Here is a 17,894-nt window from a genome sequence, read left to right as displayed (position 1 = left end):
TCCATTCAGTAAGTGGTAAACAACAACTAATGCATTTGGCACTTTCTCTTTCACAGGTTCTATCTAAAGCCAGTCTCATGAGGCACCAACTTTCATACCAGGCACTACCACTTCTCTGCTTCCTATATCTCCCTCCTCTCCCAGAGACAGAATGTTTCAGAAAGTAGATTTGCTGCCTAAGATTCATGTCATTGAAGTTGCAGTAAAAGAGTCATTTAATATATGAAATATAAGGCAAGACTTTTCAAAAAAAATTATCTCTCAGAACATACATGTCACTTTATATTCAAATACTTACAAAGTACCTCTTGCTATAGGAAGTTTTTCAATTTATTTATTTTGAATACAAAGTACCAGCTGGGGATGACACAATATCCTAAAACAACCTCAGTTAAGGTGTGGTTTGGGCTGCTTTGGCTATTGGTAATCAGTGAAACAAGATAAATTAAACACAAATTTAGTAATTATCCCTGGAGATATAAACTCACGCTTCCATGTGTAAACTGCCATTGTAAGGCCGGCTTTTTATTTTGTTTATTCATTTTTCACTTTTTTTAGAGATGGAGTCTCACCCTGTTGCCCAGGCTATCTCAAATTTGTGGGCTCAAGCTATCCACCCACTTGGCCTTCCAAAGTGCCAGGATTACAGGCATCAGTCACCATGCCTGGCCAGTAGACCAACGTTTTAAAGATCATTTTAGCCGGGCGCGGTGGCTCATGCCTGTACTTTGGGAGTCCAAGGTGGGCGGATAGCTCGAGTTCGGGACCAGCCTGGGCAACACAGCGAAACCCTGTCTCTACAAAAAAAATACAAAAAGTAGCCGAACGTGGTAGCACACGCCAGTAGTTCCAGCTACTCAAGAGGCTGAGGTGGGAGGATCACTTGAGCCTGGAAAGTTGCTGCAGTGAGCCATGATCGTGCCACTGCACTCCAGCCTGGGCAACAGAGTGAGACCCTGTCTTTAAAAAAAGAGATCATTTGGAAAAGTAATAAAGTGGTTAAGTTGCAGTGACTACAACTATATACCAACTGGAAACACTGTAAAAAAAAAAAAAAATTCTAGGCTCACATCTGTAATCCCAACACTTTGGTAGGCCAAGGCAGGCCTGTGAGGTCAAGGCTGCAGTGAGTGGTGATTGCATCACCGCACTCCAGCCTGGGCGACAAAGTGAGACACTTTCTTAAAAAAAAAAGTCTAATGTTATGCAAGTGGATACTTGTAACTTGGAATAAACTGTTCAGTGGTAACACCTTATTCATATTCAAAAAGGATGTATCTCAAGAACTGAACATGTGGTCCGGAAATCCACATTGGCTGACTCAAAAAGTGGCTCCAGTGATGACAAAAATAGTGAAGTCAAAGATGCATGTGAAGAGTCTGAAAAGAAACATTTTATAAATAAGAAGAGGAGGAAAACCAGCATTTCTAAATTAGTGTTACTTTATAAAGTAGGTGATTTTAAGTAGGTATATGGACCCAAATTTAAATGTAAATTTTGGAAGCAGGTATTTTTCACTTATATACCTAAAAGAACATGTATTTTCAACTTGACCAAAAACAAGCTTTTGGACTTTTTAATGGGGAAATTTTGATATGCAGGATTACTTTACACTTGGGCAATATGGTATATGCTGAATTTCAATAAAATAAAATGGATTCAGAAAGCTAGCCTACTGACCACCTAACCAAGCAGAGCTCTGGTTCCTTCCATCAGAGGCATAAAAAGTTGGGAAGTTTTATCATATTTAGTGATTTGTTCCACTTCCATTTACTAATATTTTGGATCCTATAAGCTGAAATAAGTCAACAGCAGGTCAGGATTCTGTTCCGCTGGTCCCTCCTTAGGATATGTGGTGGCCCACTGCCCGAACCTGAAGCCAGCACATCACCTGCCTTTTAATACCCTGATGGGGGCCCACCCGCTCAGCTCACCTCGTTTCCTACCACATCCAACCTGCACTCTCCGCTCCTGGTAAGCCATCTTAACACCCCCAGTCAAGCCTGAGTCTTCCCTCAAAACAGCTCTCCCTCCTAGAATGGCTGCCCCAAACTCTTTTTTATAGCCCATCCAGTTCCACGTTCTCCATGAAGTCATCCTGACCACCTCAGCCCACACAGATGGCTTTTCAACTCCCCAAAATCCTTGCGCAAAGCAGTCATAATTTAGCACTCTGTGACTACCTATAGCATATTCTTCTTCTTTTTTTCTTTTTTGAGATGGAGTCTTGCTCTGTCACCCAGGCTGGAGTGCAACGGTGCAATCTCGGCTCACTGCAACCTCCGCCTCCCAGGTTCAAGAGATTCACCTGCCTCAGTGTCCTGAGTAGCTGGTATTACAGGTGCACACCACCACGCCTAGCTAATTTTTGTATTTTTTTAGTAGAGATGGGGTTTCACCACGTTGGCTAGGCTGGTCTCGAACTCCTGACCTCCAGTGATCCGCCAGCCTCAGCCTTCCAAAGTGCTGGGATTACAGGAGTGAGCCACCGCACTCGGCCTTACAGCATTATTCTTTTTTATCTCTCTAAGATAAAAGAATTTTGAGGGCAGGGATCAAGACTAATAATTCTCTTATATTCCCCTCAGAGTTCAAGTCACTTGATTGACAATGAACCATGCCAATGGTTCAATGACACCATGCCATTTAAAGTGGAGAATGCGTTTGCCTCTGTTCAAAGACAAACTCAAAGAAAAACAGTAGTATCTTTTGTAAACACCTGTTTTTGGCAAGGCTGCTACCTCTGAGACTATCAGTATTAACCTACTGGCCTGAATCAGAGTGTTTGCAATGGGATGATTCCAGATGGCACAATAAGGAAGGCAGGCACTAACAATACAACCACGTCTTGTTCTCTAGTGTCATGAAAGGCCCTCCCTGCATTTGCATTAACAAAACAGCTTAGCAAGGTGGAGACCTTCATAAAAATATCCACAGCTGACCATTTCTCATTACCTCCACTACCGTCACTGTGAGCTAAGCCACCGTCACCTCTCCCCCAGGATACTGCAATAGCCTCCTAACTGGTTTCCCTGTATCCACTCTCACTCCCCACCATCTACTCTTGACAGTAACCTAAATGAACCTGTTAAAATGCTAGTCGGATTGTGTCACTCCCCTGCTCAAAACTCTCTGATCATGGATCAGTCTAAGTCCTGGCAGGAAACAGATGGCACAAAGTGGGTGATTTGAGGAAAGTTTATAAAGGAACTATTTACAAAGATGTGGGCAGGTGTAGGGAAACCGCAAGAGAAAATGCAGTATCTGGAGCTGGTAAATCAGGGGTACCTGAACTCCTCATAGACCTGAAGGTATGAAGGATGGAGAGGGAGGGAGACAAAGAGCTCCGCAGAGAAGGCACATGACAGGAAATGTGACCTTAAGTCTAAGGAAACCCCAGCCCACACAAGCCTGCGGGAAGGAAGAAATACAGCGGTCTCATTCTTCTCCTTTTCAGTCACCCCCAGCAATACTTCCCATGGCCCGCAGCCATAAAGCAAGGCAACCTGTCAGTGCAGGGACCTTCCTGGAGCACATCTACAGAGCAGGCTGGAAAACGGCCAAGTGAATCTGGGGCAGTAAATGGCAGGTATACAGCCAAGTGGCTCCCCATCTCAGTCAGGGTATTTTAAAGTACTTCCAAGGGCCAGTGAGACCCTACATGATCTGACCCATCTCCTACTCTCTGGTTTGCTAAGCCCCCTGCTTACCAGGCATTCTGCTGCCTTGGTCCTTTGTGCTTGCTGCTTTCTCTGCCCAGAATACTCTTGCACCAGATCCATGATGGCTTCCTCCCTCATCTGAGACTTCAGATCTCAGATCACATGTGTTGTCACCAGAGGGTTCCCCTTACCACCTTATATGAAGACCTCCCCTGCTTCCTGACACATTCCTGACACACCCTATCCCCTCTATCCCAAGGTGTTACTCTCCACGCGTTTCTAATTAACATTTTATATTGAGATAGCTATAGATATTATCTCTTTTAATTGACTGCCTCATTGGCCTAGAAACAGTTTTATAAAGGCATCAACTTGGCCTCTTTTGTTCAACAACTTATGCCGAGTGTCTAGAACAGTGCCTGGCAGGTAGAAGGCGCTCAAGTATTTGCTGAATGAATGAGAATCAATGAATGGAACAGACGACTCACAGCTAAGGACTCCTTCCACTATTTATAGGTTTAACTCCTATTACCAAATTATCGCTTAACAAATAAACCGAGTCTTCTGATAATCAGATAGGAAGCAGGTAACAAGCATTTATTTTTTGTTTTTTTTTTTTTAATTTAAAAAGTTTTTGTCTTAAATAGACACAGTGTCTGGCTATGTCGCCCAGGTCAGTACCAAAATCAGTACAGTCGTTTTTTGTTTTGTTTTAAGAGACAGGGTTTTACTCTGTTGCCCAGGCTAGAGTACAGTGGCTCGATCATGGCTCATCTGTGAACTTCTGGGCTTAAAAATGATCCACCCACCTCAGCCTCCCAAGTAGCTGGGAGTACAGGTGCATGCCACCACGCTCAGCTATTTTTTTTTTTTTTTTTGGTAGAGACAGGGTCTTGCTATGTTGTCCAAGTTGGTCTCCTGGGCTCAGGTGATCTTCCCGCCTCGAACTCCCAAAGTGCTGGGATTACAGGCGCCAGCCATCAATTTGTTTTTACTGGCAATGGGACAAAATTGAGCTATCAGTAAATGGAAGCTTTAGTCAAAACTGAAAGAGTAATAGTATAACCTCTGTAAACAACTCCTCCTAACAAGGTTGTTACTTTTGATGAATTATCATCATTAACCTACCAATGCGGTAGGTCTCTAAACCTCAGTCTTCTCATCCATAAAAAGTGAAAGGATTGAATGATACCACGTATGGAGAGCATTTAGCACTGTGCTGAGACTCAATAAATGGTCACTAACATGATTATTAAAACAGTGAGGCAGGCCACAAAAATGAGATACAACATTATCTTCCTACTACCTGAAACTGTTCATCCTAGACTCTAATAATGTGTGCTGGAATAACAACATGAAAAAGAAAGATAAGATTCTTTACTGTCTGCCATACCGTTGGGTCTAGATTTGAAAGATGCTCGCACCAGGCGCAGTGGCTCACGACTGTAATCCCAGCACTCTGGGAGGCCGAGGAGGGCAGATCACTTGAGGTCAGAAGTTCAAGACCAGCCTGGCCACATGGTGAAACCTGTCTCTATTAAAATACAAAAATTAGCCGGGCGTGGTGGTGGGCGCCTGTAGTCCCAGCTACTCTGGAGGCTGAGGCAGGAGAATGGCGTGAACCCGGTAGGCGGAGGTTGCAGTAAGCCGATATCGTGCCACTGCATCCCAGCCTGGCAACAGGGCAAGACCCCGTCTCAAAAGAAAAAAAAAAGGCAATCCCATAGTCTAAGGTCAGATAATAAGTAAAACACTTGACGTGAATCAACTCAGCAATCCATCATTTAGGAATTCTGCAAAAATCCTGTAGGTTTTTCATCAATGGGAAATTTCTTTACAATCTTTTGCAGTCAGCCTTCCCTGGGACACACTGGCAGGCAAACCAACTTGGAGAATTAGCTAGATTCGAGAGGTGAGGATTTCCTTTGCTACCCTAAATTCCATGAAGTTTAAATCTCCAGTGAAAATATTCTCTCTGCTACTTTGTGAATCACCACGTATCAAGCCCTTGTTTCTGTTATAAATTTAAAATTCTATTTAGTCATAACTGTACAATAAAACAATTATTGTTACTAATTTTGCCAAAGTACAGGCTTCCAACTACTACTTTAGTAGGAAATACAAAACAGGTCTCTCCAAGGTGAAGCCTGGAGACTGACCTCACTAAGAGATCTTATTTCAGTAAGCAGCAGGATGTTCATTTATTAGTGTTAAGAATCATCCTAATCACTTCTCCTAGCGACAGATGGATAAACAGTTCCTCATAGCAACCATGGGAACAATTCCAATTAGGTATAAGAAGAAAAACAAAACTATGGTTTTGGGCATATGAATATATACTCATTCGCCAAACACTTTTCAAAATGATAGGTTCGATCCTACTTCTAGGCCTTAGGGAATGATTAGTAGTCCAAAATCTATACTTTCTATTAGATCACTTTCCAAACTCTGTTTTCCTGCCTGTCCCCCAACCAGGCTCCTGGTCAGGAGCTGTTTTATTTCCTTGTACTTCCATCGTTTAATATTGTGTCCGACACGTAGCTGGTGCTCAAATGGCTGAATGACTACCAAAATGCCCACCCACGAGGCGGGCCCCCAAACCTGGCACTGTAGGTCAAAAATTAAACAGATCGTGAAACGGCATGACAGCAGCCTGGCCCTCCTCTCTGCCTCCAGAAGCTAAGAGCAGGTTGGGAAAAGTCCACTATGCACCCCAGAACCTCCCGAAGTACTGGCAGAACACAGTGGGCTGTCCGACCCGCCCGGGCTGCCTCTGTCCTCCAGGCATAGAACAAGATTCTTCTCGTTCTTTAGGGCAGAGAGGACCCGGCTACTGCCCTCTCCTCCAAGCCCAACCTTGAAACGACCCTTCCCCAAGCTGGCCGCGCAAACGCTCCACGACGAAGCCCAAGCCTGGGCGCCCGGAGCTTCCCAGAGGGAAGGCGCCGCGGTGCGCTGTGGGAGTCGTAGTTCCCCGGTGAGTTCCGCACCCGGGCGGCCCTACGAACTGGACTCCCGCTCCCAGAACACACCGCGCGGCGCCTCGCCCAGTCCTGCCACCTCACCTGTTCTATGGACGTGACTGTTTCCACCGAGTCGTCCTGCAACCGCTCTCGCGCGTGCTCGGGCCTCAGACTGTACAACGGCTCTGACCAGACGGGGGAGGAAGATGGAGGGCAATAGTAGGTGAAAGAACTCGGAGAAGCCATGATCAGGAGAGCAGCGGACAGTGTGTAGCACTCTGCTTCGTTAAGCAACAGCGCGCATTGAAACTCGAGCGGGCTAAAGCGCTACGGCGAGCGGATAGAGGCAAAAAGATGTTGAACGCGAATTTCTCCTCCCGCCTACACGTCTTTAGAGTGAGTTACTGAGATGCTGCCGCCCCCCATTGGGCAGAGGAGCTGCTGCAAGAGCGCAGAGTCCTGAAGCGCAAGAGTGTCTACATCCGAATTTCATTTCAGAGAGATGGCGTAGGACGCCTCGGTTTGTTACGCAAATTGTTAAAGAACTTTAACATTCTGCTAATTCTCACTTAATTGTAATGCAATCGTTTGCAGTTTCAGGTGCCCAAGAACCCAATGAATGTAAGTTTGAAAACATTTCTGACAGCTCTACTGATTTGCCTCAGTCACGCTATTACTAATAGAATTATTGTGCACCTTGGGGTACTTGACAGCCTCCAAGGAGAAGGCAGCAGCTGCTCAAACGTGCAAGGACGCCGTCTCAGTAACTCAGTGATGGAGGGAGGGGGGCATTATGATTTTCTCCTGTCTCTTAGAGGTTACACTGCAGTAGCAAGAACTGAAATGCAGTAGAAGGAACAAGGATAAGTGAAATAGACAGTCAGTCCGCAGATATTTATGGAACACCTGCTATGTGTCAGGCATTGTGCTAGGTTCTAGGAATACAAAAGTGAAGAAAACAAAGTCCTTGCCCTTGAAAACCTTACATTCTAAGAAAATCGACAGAATTGAATGTATCCAACGCAATAAATATATGAAGACTTGTGATAAATGATATGAAGGAAAATAACAGGGTCTATGAGAGAGACTAAAGGGGTAGGAAACTAATTGAATTGTGTGGTCAGGCCAAGCCTCTCTAAGTGATCTTTCATTTGAGATCCGAAGGATGACGAGGAGTCATCCAGAAGAACAGTATGGGAAAGAACTCCTGAAAAGGAAGAAACAGCAACTTTTAGAAGACATGTGCTGGGCACGGTGGCTCACACCTGTAATCCCAGCACTTTGGGAGGCTGAGGCAGGAGGATCACTTGAGGAGTTAGAACATCCTGGGCAACAAAGCAAGACCTCATCTCTATTAAATATCAAAAAAATTAGCCGGACGAGGTGGCGCATGCCTGTAGTCCCAGCTGCTCGGCAGGCTAAGGTGAGAGGATCTCTTGAGCCCAGGAAGTCGAGGCTGCAGTGAGCTATGATTGTGCCACTGCACTCCAGCCTGGGTGGCAGAGTGAGACCCTGCTTCAAAAAAAAAAAAACAAAACAAAAAAACAAAAACCATAGGCTCAAGTGACCCTCCTGCCTCAGCCTCCTGAGTATCTGGAACTACAGATGCGCACCACCACACCCAGCTAGAATAAAAGAAATTCTTATTGATTCTTATGGAGTGAACTTACTCATCACACTTGCCTCCAGAATAACCAAGTTTAAAGCTGTGATTTTTAGGAAAACGCTGCTACCTTTGGACAAGCAGTAGAAGAGAATTTATTTTAGGGCATGCATCAAAAGTACTACACCAAAAATTATAATACCAGAGATTAAACTGGGGGAGTTGTATGTAGGAGATTATAGAAGGTATGATAATAACAGACATTCTGGGTACACTTGGAGACAAGCTTTACTTCCTGCTCAGAGCATTTCCCTCTGTTCCCACTCCATTCCATGTCACATGTCTAGGATCCAGGGATTATAGGCCAGAGTAACATTTGACAACCAGCCATTCCCCTGTTCTCAGTCTCTGGTAGTAAATAGAAGCACTCACAAAAATTTCAAAGATGAGGCTGGGCTGGCCTAAAGACCTCAGGTGGATGAACACTACCACCGTGTCCATTTTAGTGGTACTGTTGCTGAACTAAGACCTAGAGGCACCAGAATGTTACCAAATCTGGAAATAAGGGGACTGTATGGGTTAGGACCCATGGATATGGCTGCACAGTGTGAAATGGTCTCATTATACTTCTCCGTGTATTGGCATCTTATTGTCTTTCCCTTAGTTATATTTTGGGAAATAAATGGTCTGATAAGGTCAGGGTTATATCTAAGGATTCAGCCTTTGTCACAAAGAGTTTCTTTGCAGGAGAGCTGGAAACTTAACGCTTCAATCCTGAAGACTGTGCTATTGAAAGAATAGCTGAGACAGTTTTGTGACAAATTGTTGCATCTGTCACAGATGCACCTAAAGCAATTGCAAACTGTATTTTAGAAATAAAAATTCATCTCTGAAATTCAGTCTCCTCTGCAGTGGGATCCAAAAGATGTGAATAGGAACATGGGCAAGAGTCTCCGGCAGGATAGTGTGTTTTCATTCAATTAATGTTTACTGAGTACAGGGTAAGTGCCGGGCACTGAGCTAAGTGCTGGGCACTGAGCTAAGTGCTAAGGAGACAGCAGTGAACAAGCTAGACACAGTCTTTGCCATTATGGGTCTCATGATTTACCAGAAAAAAACATTAAACAGTAATGACAGAATTGACTCTTTCATGACAGTTGGGAGAAATGGGATGAGGCAGAAAGAAGCACGGAGTGTTGTGAGCTTGCATGATGGGGAGACCCTCAGGTAGCCTGGAAGGTCTGGCAAGACTCCCATGAGGAAGTGAGTTCATTAATCCAGGAGATGAGAACATCCCAAGCAGAGGAAACCCAGTGACAACCCCAAATCAAGTGAAACCAGTAATGAAAAATATGTGGGGTTTGTACTCCATGTAAGCATCGAGAAGACTTGGATCAAATAGCCCACTAGTTGTCCCTCCTCTTGGTTTAATAAAACCACTCATTCAAGAAGCAGAATGAACATAAATATTAATGGTGCTATAGAGAATGATATATTTAGAGAGGAAACTCTTAGTCATGATAATAGCAACTCCAGCTTGGACTGCAGGTGGTTTATGTTTATTTTACTCAAATGCGTGATACTCTTTTCTAAATTAAACTGATCGAGTTTCTTTAAAAATAATATTAAATGTGCACCGTGCTATTTTATACTTTTAAGAGCAAGAAAAAGAAAAAAGTAGTGGTCTAAATGAACCACTAGAGGTCGCTTCTGACCCTGGAGTGCGTTTAGGGAGTAAGTTTTAAAACTGCTCTCGCCGTTCTCCCTGTTTTCACTCATACAAGCCGTATGTCGGAATGAATTGTTTCCTTTAATATCTTGTGAAACTGTGTAATAATACATATAATACATAATAATACATATAATACATAATAATACATTTGGAAAATGGAAAGAACTCGTCTATTATCCCGCTAGGTAATTAACTTCCTCCCCAAGTTTACTGCCCACCATCATCTGTGCCCTCCTACTCGGCGGTCCTGTCCCTCCTGTTCCCCTAGATGGAATGACTGCCCCATCTCCTACCTAGGACCAGGTCATCTCCCTCCCCTCACGCGCCACCCCCCAAAGACTATCGCGATTCTCTCTTGCCTTCCCTAAAACACCAAATTTTTCTTCTACTTGATCATCCAGATCTCCCTCAAGCATGCCATTTTCTCATTCTTGGCGGCGTGGAGGAGTCTCGCTCTGTCGCCCAGGCTGGAGTGCAGTGGCGCAATCTCGGCTCACTGCAACCTCCACCTCCCGGTTTCACGCCATTCTTCTGCCTCAGCCTCCCAAGTAGCTAGGACTACAGGCGCCCACCACCACGGCTGTCTATTTTTTTTTTTTTTTTTTTTGTATTTTTAGTAAAGACGGGGTTTCACCGTGTTAGCCAGGATGGTCTTGATCTCCTGACCTCGTGATCCGCCCGCCTCAGCCTCCCAAAGTCCTGGGATTACAGGCATAAGCCACCGCGCCCGGCCATGGGGGGTGGGGGGGTGCATCTCTAACCCTCTTGATTCCACTCCTTCTCCAGCTACCCCCCCATGACTCATTGGCAGAGACCCTTGAAAGATTTGCTGCTACTAACATCTCCAGGTCCTCTCTTCCAACTCTCTCAAGCCCATTCTAATCAGGTTTTCCAATCGTTTCTTATCAACTCTCCATTAAATTCCATATCGCCAAATTCAAGGGCCAGGTCTCAGTCCTGATCTTAAGTCTTCCTTCTTGACTTCCCAGCAATATTTGCACAGTTGATCATTTCCCTTCTTGAAACACATTGTCTTTGTGGTGCCTCACACTGGTTTTCCTCCTTCCTTGCCTTTCTAATATCTTGGATACCTTAGCTTGGGGTACCCCAGGGTTCAGTCCTCAGACCTCTAATTGGTCTGCACTGACTTCCCTGTCAGCTCAGGCAGTCTCAATGTTTTAAATAACACTTGTAGGTTGAAAACTTCCTAATTTGTGTCTCCAGCCTGTATCTCTCCTGAACTCGAGTTCATGTCTAACGTCTATTTGCATTTCCACTTAGATCTCCAATAGGCATCTCAAACTTAACATATCCACAACAGAGCTGCTGGTCTTCCCTTCCAAACTTGTGCACTCAGACTCCCCGATCTCTGTTATGATAACTCCATCCTTCCAGTTACTCCAAATACCTTGGAATCATTCTTGCTGCCTCTCTTTTTCTCACTCCTTGTAAGTTCTGTTCTAAATATATCTGATCACTGCTTACCAATCCCACTGCCAGTGTCCTGGTCCAAGCCATCATCATCTGTTACTTGGATTCTTACACTAATCTCTTAACTGTTCTCCCTCTTTTCACTCTTGTCCCCCTGTACCCTAATACAAACTAGCTATAGACTGAATGTTTAGGTGCCCCCAATATTCATATGTTGAAACCTAATTCCCAATATGAAGGTGTTTGAAGGTGGAGACTTTGGTAGGTGTTTGGGTCATGAGGGCAGAGCTGCCATGAATGGGATTCATGTCCTTATAAAAGAGACCCCACAGAGCTCCCTCACTCCTTCTGCCATATAAGGACACATAGAGAAGGCATCACCTATGAACCAGGAAGCAGGCCCTCACCAGACACCGAATCTGCAGGTGCCTTGATGTTGGACTTTATTTCTGTTGTTGACAAGGTACCCAGTGTATGGGATTCTGTTCTAGCAGCCTCAAAGGTCTAAAACAAAATGAAAAAGCCAGACTGAACTTTTAAAAACGTAAGCAAAGCCACCCCTTCACTCAAAGCTCTCTTCTCATCTCAAAGTCAAGGTGGCCTAGAGGACCCCAGTCACCTCTCTGGCCCCTTCCCTTGCACTATCCAGCTTCTTCACTGCCTTGACACTGGCCTCCCTGCTGTTCTGTGTACACCTCTCCTGCTGCAGCCTTGGAGCACTGATGCTTGTGTTGCTTCTCCCTGCAGAGCTCTGCCCCAGACATAGACGTGGATTGCCCTCCCTTCTTATAGTTTTTACTCAAATTCTTTTTTTCTTTTTCTTTTTTTATAATTTCTTTTTTCTAAAAATTTTTATGGTGATGGGGGTCTGCCTGTGTTCCCCGGGCTGGTCTCGAACTGCTGGAATCAAGCAATCCTCCCACATCAGCCTCCCAAAGTGCTGGGATTACAGGCATGAGCCACCACGCCTGGCCCAAATTCTTTAATCTAACCCCAATTTCCCTTTTCTTGAGATCTTTCCTGTCCTCCCCATGTAAAATGGGAGTGCCACCCCCTTTGGTAATAGCTTAATCCCACTCCCCTGCTTTATTTTTCTCATCACTAGATCAGAGACTTTATATTTTGTGTATTGATTTGTTTACTATCTGTCTTTCTCCACCAAAATGTAAGCTTTATGGGGCAGGAATTTTTTTTTTTGGTCTGTTTTATTCATTGCTGTACTCCCTGACATAATAGACATTGAATAAGTTAAATGATTCAAATGATTTCCAGTCATTGTAATGAACATTTGAGTGCTTGTTTGTGTAACATAATTGTAGATGATAATGACAATGAACATAATACTAGCCTTATCCTTCAAGAGCTCACTATCTAATAACTACAGAGACCATGTAAATATAAATGAGTATAAAATAAATGTATAAATATAAATAAATCTACTAAGTAGATAAGATTTAAAATGAAAAATATATATAAATGATAAAAACATAAAATAAGACAATACATATACACAGAATATATTCCCCAAGAATGTATTCTCTTACAGTGGGAATGTAGCTGAAGGAGTAATTCATTCTAATCTATTTAATGAAGATGGCCTTTTATATATAATATTTGTGTTTAGTAACATTTGTAAGAGACTAGTCTGAAGTAATCATTTTTTAATAATTATATTGAAATTTAGAAATTGTGAAATGTATTTTTAAAATGTTCTGTATCACACAAAAGGAAATATAAAAAGTTTCCAATCATAAAAAACAAAAGAATAGCTTTCTAAATGCAGTACAATGATTTTATGGCACAAAGAACAGCTGTGAGCTTCTCAGAAATCAATAAATCATCAATACTACATGCCTGCATTGTTTTATTGTGTTGTATATTGATATGAAATAAATTACATTATATATTATTAATCATTACATATACTCTATTACTGAAAACCTGTGCTAAAGTATTGACTCACAGTCCTGTTTTGGGTTTATCATGGTGAATATTTTACCAGCAGATACAAAATGGAAGCCAACTAAACAACATTGTTCACCTTGAAAACTCTAAGAAATGATTTTTTATTTGCCTGGGCGTGGTGACTCATGCCTGTAATCCCAGCACTTTGGGAGGCCAAGGCAGGTGGATCACGAGGTCAAGAGATCGAGATCATCCTGGCTAACATGGTGACACCCTGTCTCTACTAAAAATACGAAAATTAGCTGGGCATGTTGGTGTGCTTCTGTAGTCCCAGCTACTCCGGAGGCTGAGGCAGGAGAATCACTTGCACCTGGGAGATGGAGGTTGCAGTGAGCCGAAATCGCACCACTGCACTCCAGCCTGGTGACAGAGCAAGACTCCGTCTCAAAAAAAAAAAAAAAAGAAATGTTTTTTTTAAACTGTTAAGAGGCAGTGCCAGAGGTGTACACTGTAGAGCATACCAGTGACTCTCAAGCCTGGCTGTGCACTGGGATCATTGGTGGAGCCTTCAAAAATCCAGATTCTCCCAGGCACCACCCCAACCAACTAAATCAGAATCTGTGGGGCTGGGGCCCAGGCACATGCATTTTGTCAAAGCTCCACAAGTGATGCTGACTCACAGCTAGGGTTGGAGCCACCTTGAAGCTTCTTTGTATGTGGTAGAAACATGAGCTGTCCACCAGAGACTGGCTCCCCTTCCACAGGGAGAGTTGCAGCTGGGAAGTGACTGCTCAGCAGTCTCCTTTGCATTTAGGCAGAGGCTTGTGAGTGAGTACTGGTCAATAAAAAGTGGAAGATGTGATATTCACCACATCTAGACCTGACCCTTTAAAACCTTTCATGCAATCCTCTATTTCCTCACTTCCCCTCTCCGCCAGCTGAAAGTCAATGCCTGGGGTAGCCCTCCATAATCAAAAGAACGTCATGCCACATGTTCTAGAAGTTAAAAACCTCAATTAACGAAGAGGTCTCTTTCAGTGTTTCACTCCACTGGACAAACGGTATCCCTTTGTAGATTCAAAATAATTTTCTGGACAGATTTTGTGACATCTTTCCAATGTGTATTATTACTACTCCTTTCAAACAATCTTTTTCAAGTCTGCTAATTTAGAACTACGGGTCAACTCTCCCCTCTCCTGTTGACAGAGCCCTTCTTCCCCTGCTGTCTACAAGGCAGTCTTAGAGGGGTCTTAAGTGTATACTTAGGTAAAAAAGGAGACCCTGTAAATCCTGATATGTGAGAGACCTGGGGTATGGCGTCTCCTTGCCTTTGGATGGCAGGCACTCTCTCTGATCCTTCCTGCAAGGCAGATCTTGTAAAGAACAACGTTGGCCAGACGCGGTGGCTCACGCCTGTAATCCCAGCACTTTGGGAGGCCGAGGCAGGCGGATCACGAGGTCAGGAGATCGAGACCATCCTGGCTAACATGGTGAAATCCCGTCTCCACTAAAAATACAAAAAAATTAGCTGGGCGTGTTGGCAGGTGCCCGTAGTCCCATCTACTGGTAGTCCCATCTACTGGTAGTCCCACTTACTTAGGAGGCTGAGGCAGGAGAATGGTGTGAACCCGGGAGGCGGAGCTTGCAGTGAGCCGAGATCATGCCACTGCACTCCAGCCTGGGCGACAGAGCCAGACTCCATCTCAAAAAAAAAAGAACAACATCTTGCTTTTAAAAGGAGTCCTACAATGGAAGCAGTCCCTTGTTGAAAATAGCAGAGTTTCTGCCACCCTGGGTGCCTAAATGACTAGGGAACAAAGCCACCCTTACTCCTTACTCCTTACTGCTCATTAGACTTTTCATGAGAGGGAAATAAATCTCGTATATATATAGTGTGAGCCCCTGAGATTTAGGAATTCATCTGTTACAGCAACTAGCATTACCTTAACTAACACATGCAATGACTTTCCTGCATAGATTCCTAACTGCAGTTATCTTGTCCCCCAAAACATAACTTTGACAATACAAGTTGGATATGACATATATCGCATAGTTAGGGGTTGCTAGTCATATCTCTCAATTCCAGTTTCATAAAGGGAAGGATTGCTAATCAGAGGCTTTCATCACAAAATGTTCTACTTTGACCATCTAGACCACCTATCAGGAGGCCTCCAAAAAGACACAACTGTCATTTCCCACTCTATGATAATAATTCCTAAAAACTATCTTTGCACAGGAAATCCGATCTGATGAGGCTCCTGGTTTGGTCCTTGCTGTGGGCTGAGTTGCGTCTCCCCAGCACCCCCCAAATTCATATGTTGAAGTCCTAACCCTTAGTAGCTCAGAATGTGCCCATGTTTTTGGAGATAGGGACTTTAAAGGGGTACTTAGGATAAAATGGCGTCATGTTGGGCCGTAATCCAATTTGACTGGTGTCCTTAAAAGAACAGATTAGGGCCGGGTGTGGGAGCTCATGCCTGTAATCCCAGCACTTTGGGAGGCTGAGGCGGGCAGATCACAAGGTCAGGAGATCGAGACCAACCTGGCTAACACGGTGAAACCCCGTCTCTACTAAAAATACAAAAAAATTAGCTGGGCACAGTGGCGGGTGCCTGTAGTCCCAGCTACTTGGGAGGCTGAGGCAGGAGAATGGTGTGAACCCGAGAGGCGGAGCTTGCAGTGAGCTGAGATGGCACCACTGCACTCCAGCCTGGGTGACAGAGTGAGACTCCGTCTCAAAAAAAAAAAAAAAAAAAAAGAGATTAGGACATTGATAGGCACAGGTGGAAGACCATGTGAACATGAAGACAGCCATCTACAGCCAAGGAGATACCTCATGAGAAACCAACCCTGCTGACACCCTCATCTCATACTTCTGACTGCCACAATTGTGGGAAATAAATTCCTGTTGTTTTTGTGTGTGTTTTTGTTTGTTTGTTTTGAGACGGAGTCTTGCTCTGTTGCCCAGGCTGGAGTGCAATGGCGTGATCTTGGCTCACTGCATCCTCCACCTCCTGGGCTCAAGCAATTCTCCTGTCTCATCCTTCCAGTAAGCTGGGATTACAGGCATGTGCCACCATGCCTGGCTAATTTTTGTATTTTTAGTAGAGATGGGGTTTCACCATGTTGGCCAGGCTGGTCTTGAACTCCTGACCTCATGACCTGCCCGCCTTGGCCTCCCAAAGTGCTGGGATTACAGGCATGAGCCACTACGCCCAGCCAAATTCCTGTTGTTTAAGCCACCCAGTCTCTGGTACTTTGTTATGGCATCCCTAGAAAACCGATGCAGTCGTGAAGGTGGTGGCCAGGACACTGAGGACAACCTGAAATGGTACTGTGGGTCATTTTGTGTCAACACCAATTACCATCAGAATTGTTTCCTGTGGTTCCCAGCCCCCAAATGCATGTGTCTCTGATAATTTGCCTTCTCCCCTCTTTCCTTGTCATTTGAGTATCTTTCCTCCATTCTCTATTTAGTCAGGGGAAAACAAAGAAAAAGCATGTGAATGGAGGACAGTACTGAGACCATGGTAGAGGGGATGTGTCCTGTTTCTTTTAATCATGAGATAAGGAGGAAATCCTTCTGCACCGTGGGCACATCACTAACAGTCCCCCAGAGTAGGAAACACAGGGTAAGTCTAGAAGAGGAGGGCGTTTCACTAACGGGGAGCCCCATGGTCCAGCTGTGTTGAGTCTTGGTGATGGACTGCCTATCGGTGCAACTCTCCAGCTGTTCAGCTGTTGCTATGGCAGGTCCCACAGTGGTGCCTTTGGGTGCATGCTCAGTGTGGCTGGGGTGGGGATGGGGGTGAATGGGGGCAGGCACTTGTCTCCCTGGTTAAAGAATCAGTATCACATAATTGAGAGACTGATTCTAGGAGGATTCTAGTGGAAAAGATGTTCAGCAACCATTCCTCAGATGTCTCCCAGTTGTACTGAAATATTCCCCAGTCCAAGCTGACCACAAATGGGGAGGATGCCAAAATGTTCCGCTGAGTGACTGAGGTAAGGGAATGGAATTTAGGTATTTCATTTACAAAGACCTGGTTAAAGTGAACTTTGTTGTCTCCACTATTTTTTTTTTTTTTTTTTTGAGACAGAATCTCATTCTGTCGCCCAGGCTGGAGTGCAGTGGTGCAATCTCAGCTCACTACAACCTCTGCTTCCTGGGTTCAAGTGATTCTCCTGCCTCAGCCTCTGGAGTAGCTGGGATTACAGGCGTGCGCCATCACGCCGGCTAATTTTTGTGTTTTTAGTAGAAATGGGGTTTTGCCATGTTGGCCAGGCTGTTCTTGAACTCCTGATCTCAGGTAAGCCACCCACCTCAGCTTCCCAAAGTGCTGGAATGAGCCACCATGCCTGGCCATCTATATGATTCTTTTGCTAACATTGTCCCAAAATCTTAGGTCCTCCATCTCACAAAACACACACACAGACATATAGACACACACACATAGACACACAGAGAGATCTGTATGATGGCTCTGAAAGTGACTGAACCCAGATGAAGATGAGGATGAATATTTGAAGCTTGGGTTTTGGTTTCTAAACTATTCCCCAACTCTCTTTTTTTTTTTTTTTTGTGACAGAGTCTTGCT

General features: G+C 44.3%; 1 protein-coding gene across 1 annotated transcript in view; it reads right to left on the bottom strand.

Moving 5' to 3' along the window:
- FNTB (farnesyltransferase, CAAX box, beta) overlaps positions 1-9,837 on the bottom strand; it is an 80,298-nt gene extending 70,461 nt beyond the window's left edge. The window contains exon 1 of the mRNA XM_054449900.2: positions 6,728-9,837. Coding sequence (XP_054305875.1) covers positions 6,728-6,871 — 144 coding nt within the window. The 5' untranslated portion in view covers positions 6,872-9,837. The remainder of the gene's footprint in view (positions 1-6,727) is intronic.
- Between the last annotated feature and the right edge of the window lie 8,057 nt (positions 9,838-17,894).

Source organism: Pongo pygmaeus, chromosome 15 (assembly GCF_028885625.2).
Source record: "Pongo pygmaeus isolate AG05252 chromosome 15, NHGRI_mPonPyg2-v2.0_pri, whole genome shotgun sequence".
NCBI classification, from domain to species: domain Eukaryota; kingdom Metazoa; phylum Chordata; class Mammalia; order Primates; family Hominidae; genus Pongo; species Pongo pygmaeus.
The sequence above is the reverse complement of the archived record's forward strand: the minus strand, read 5'-3'. Positions and strand labels throughout refer to the sequence as shown.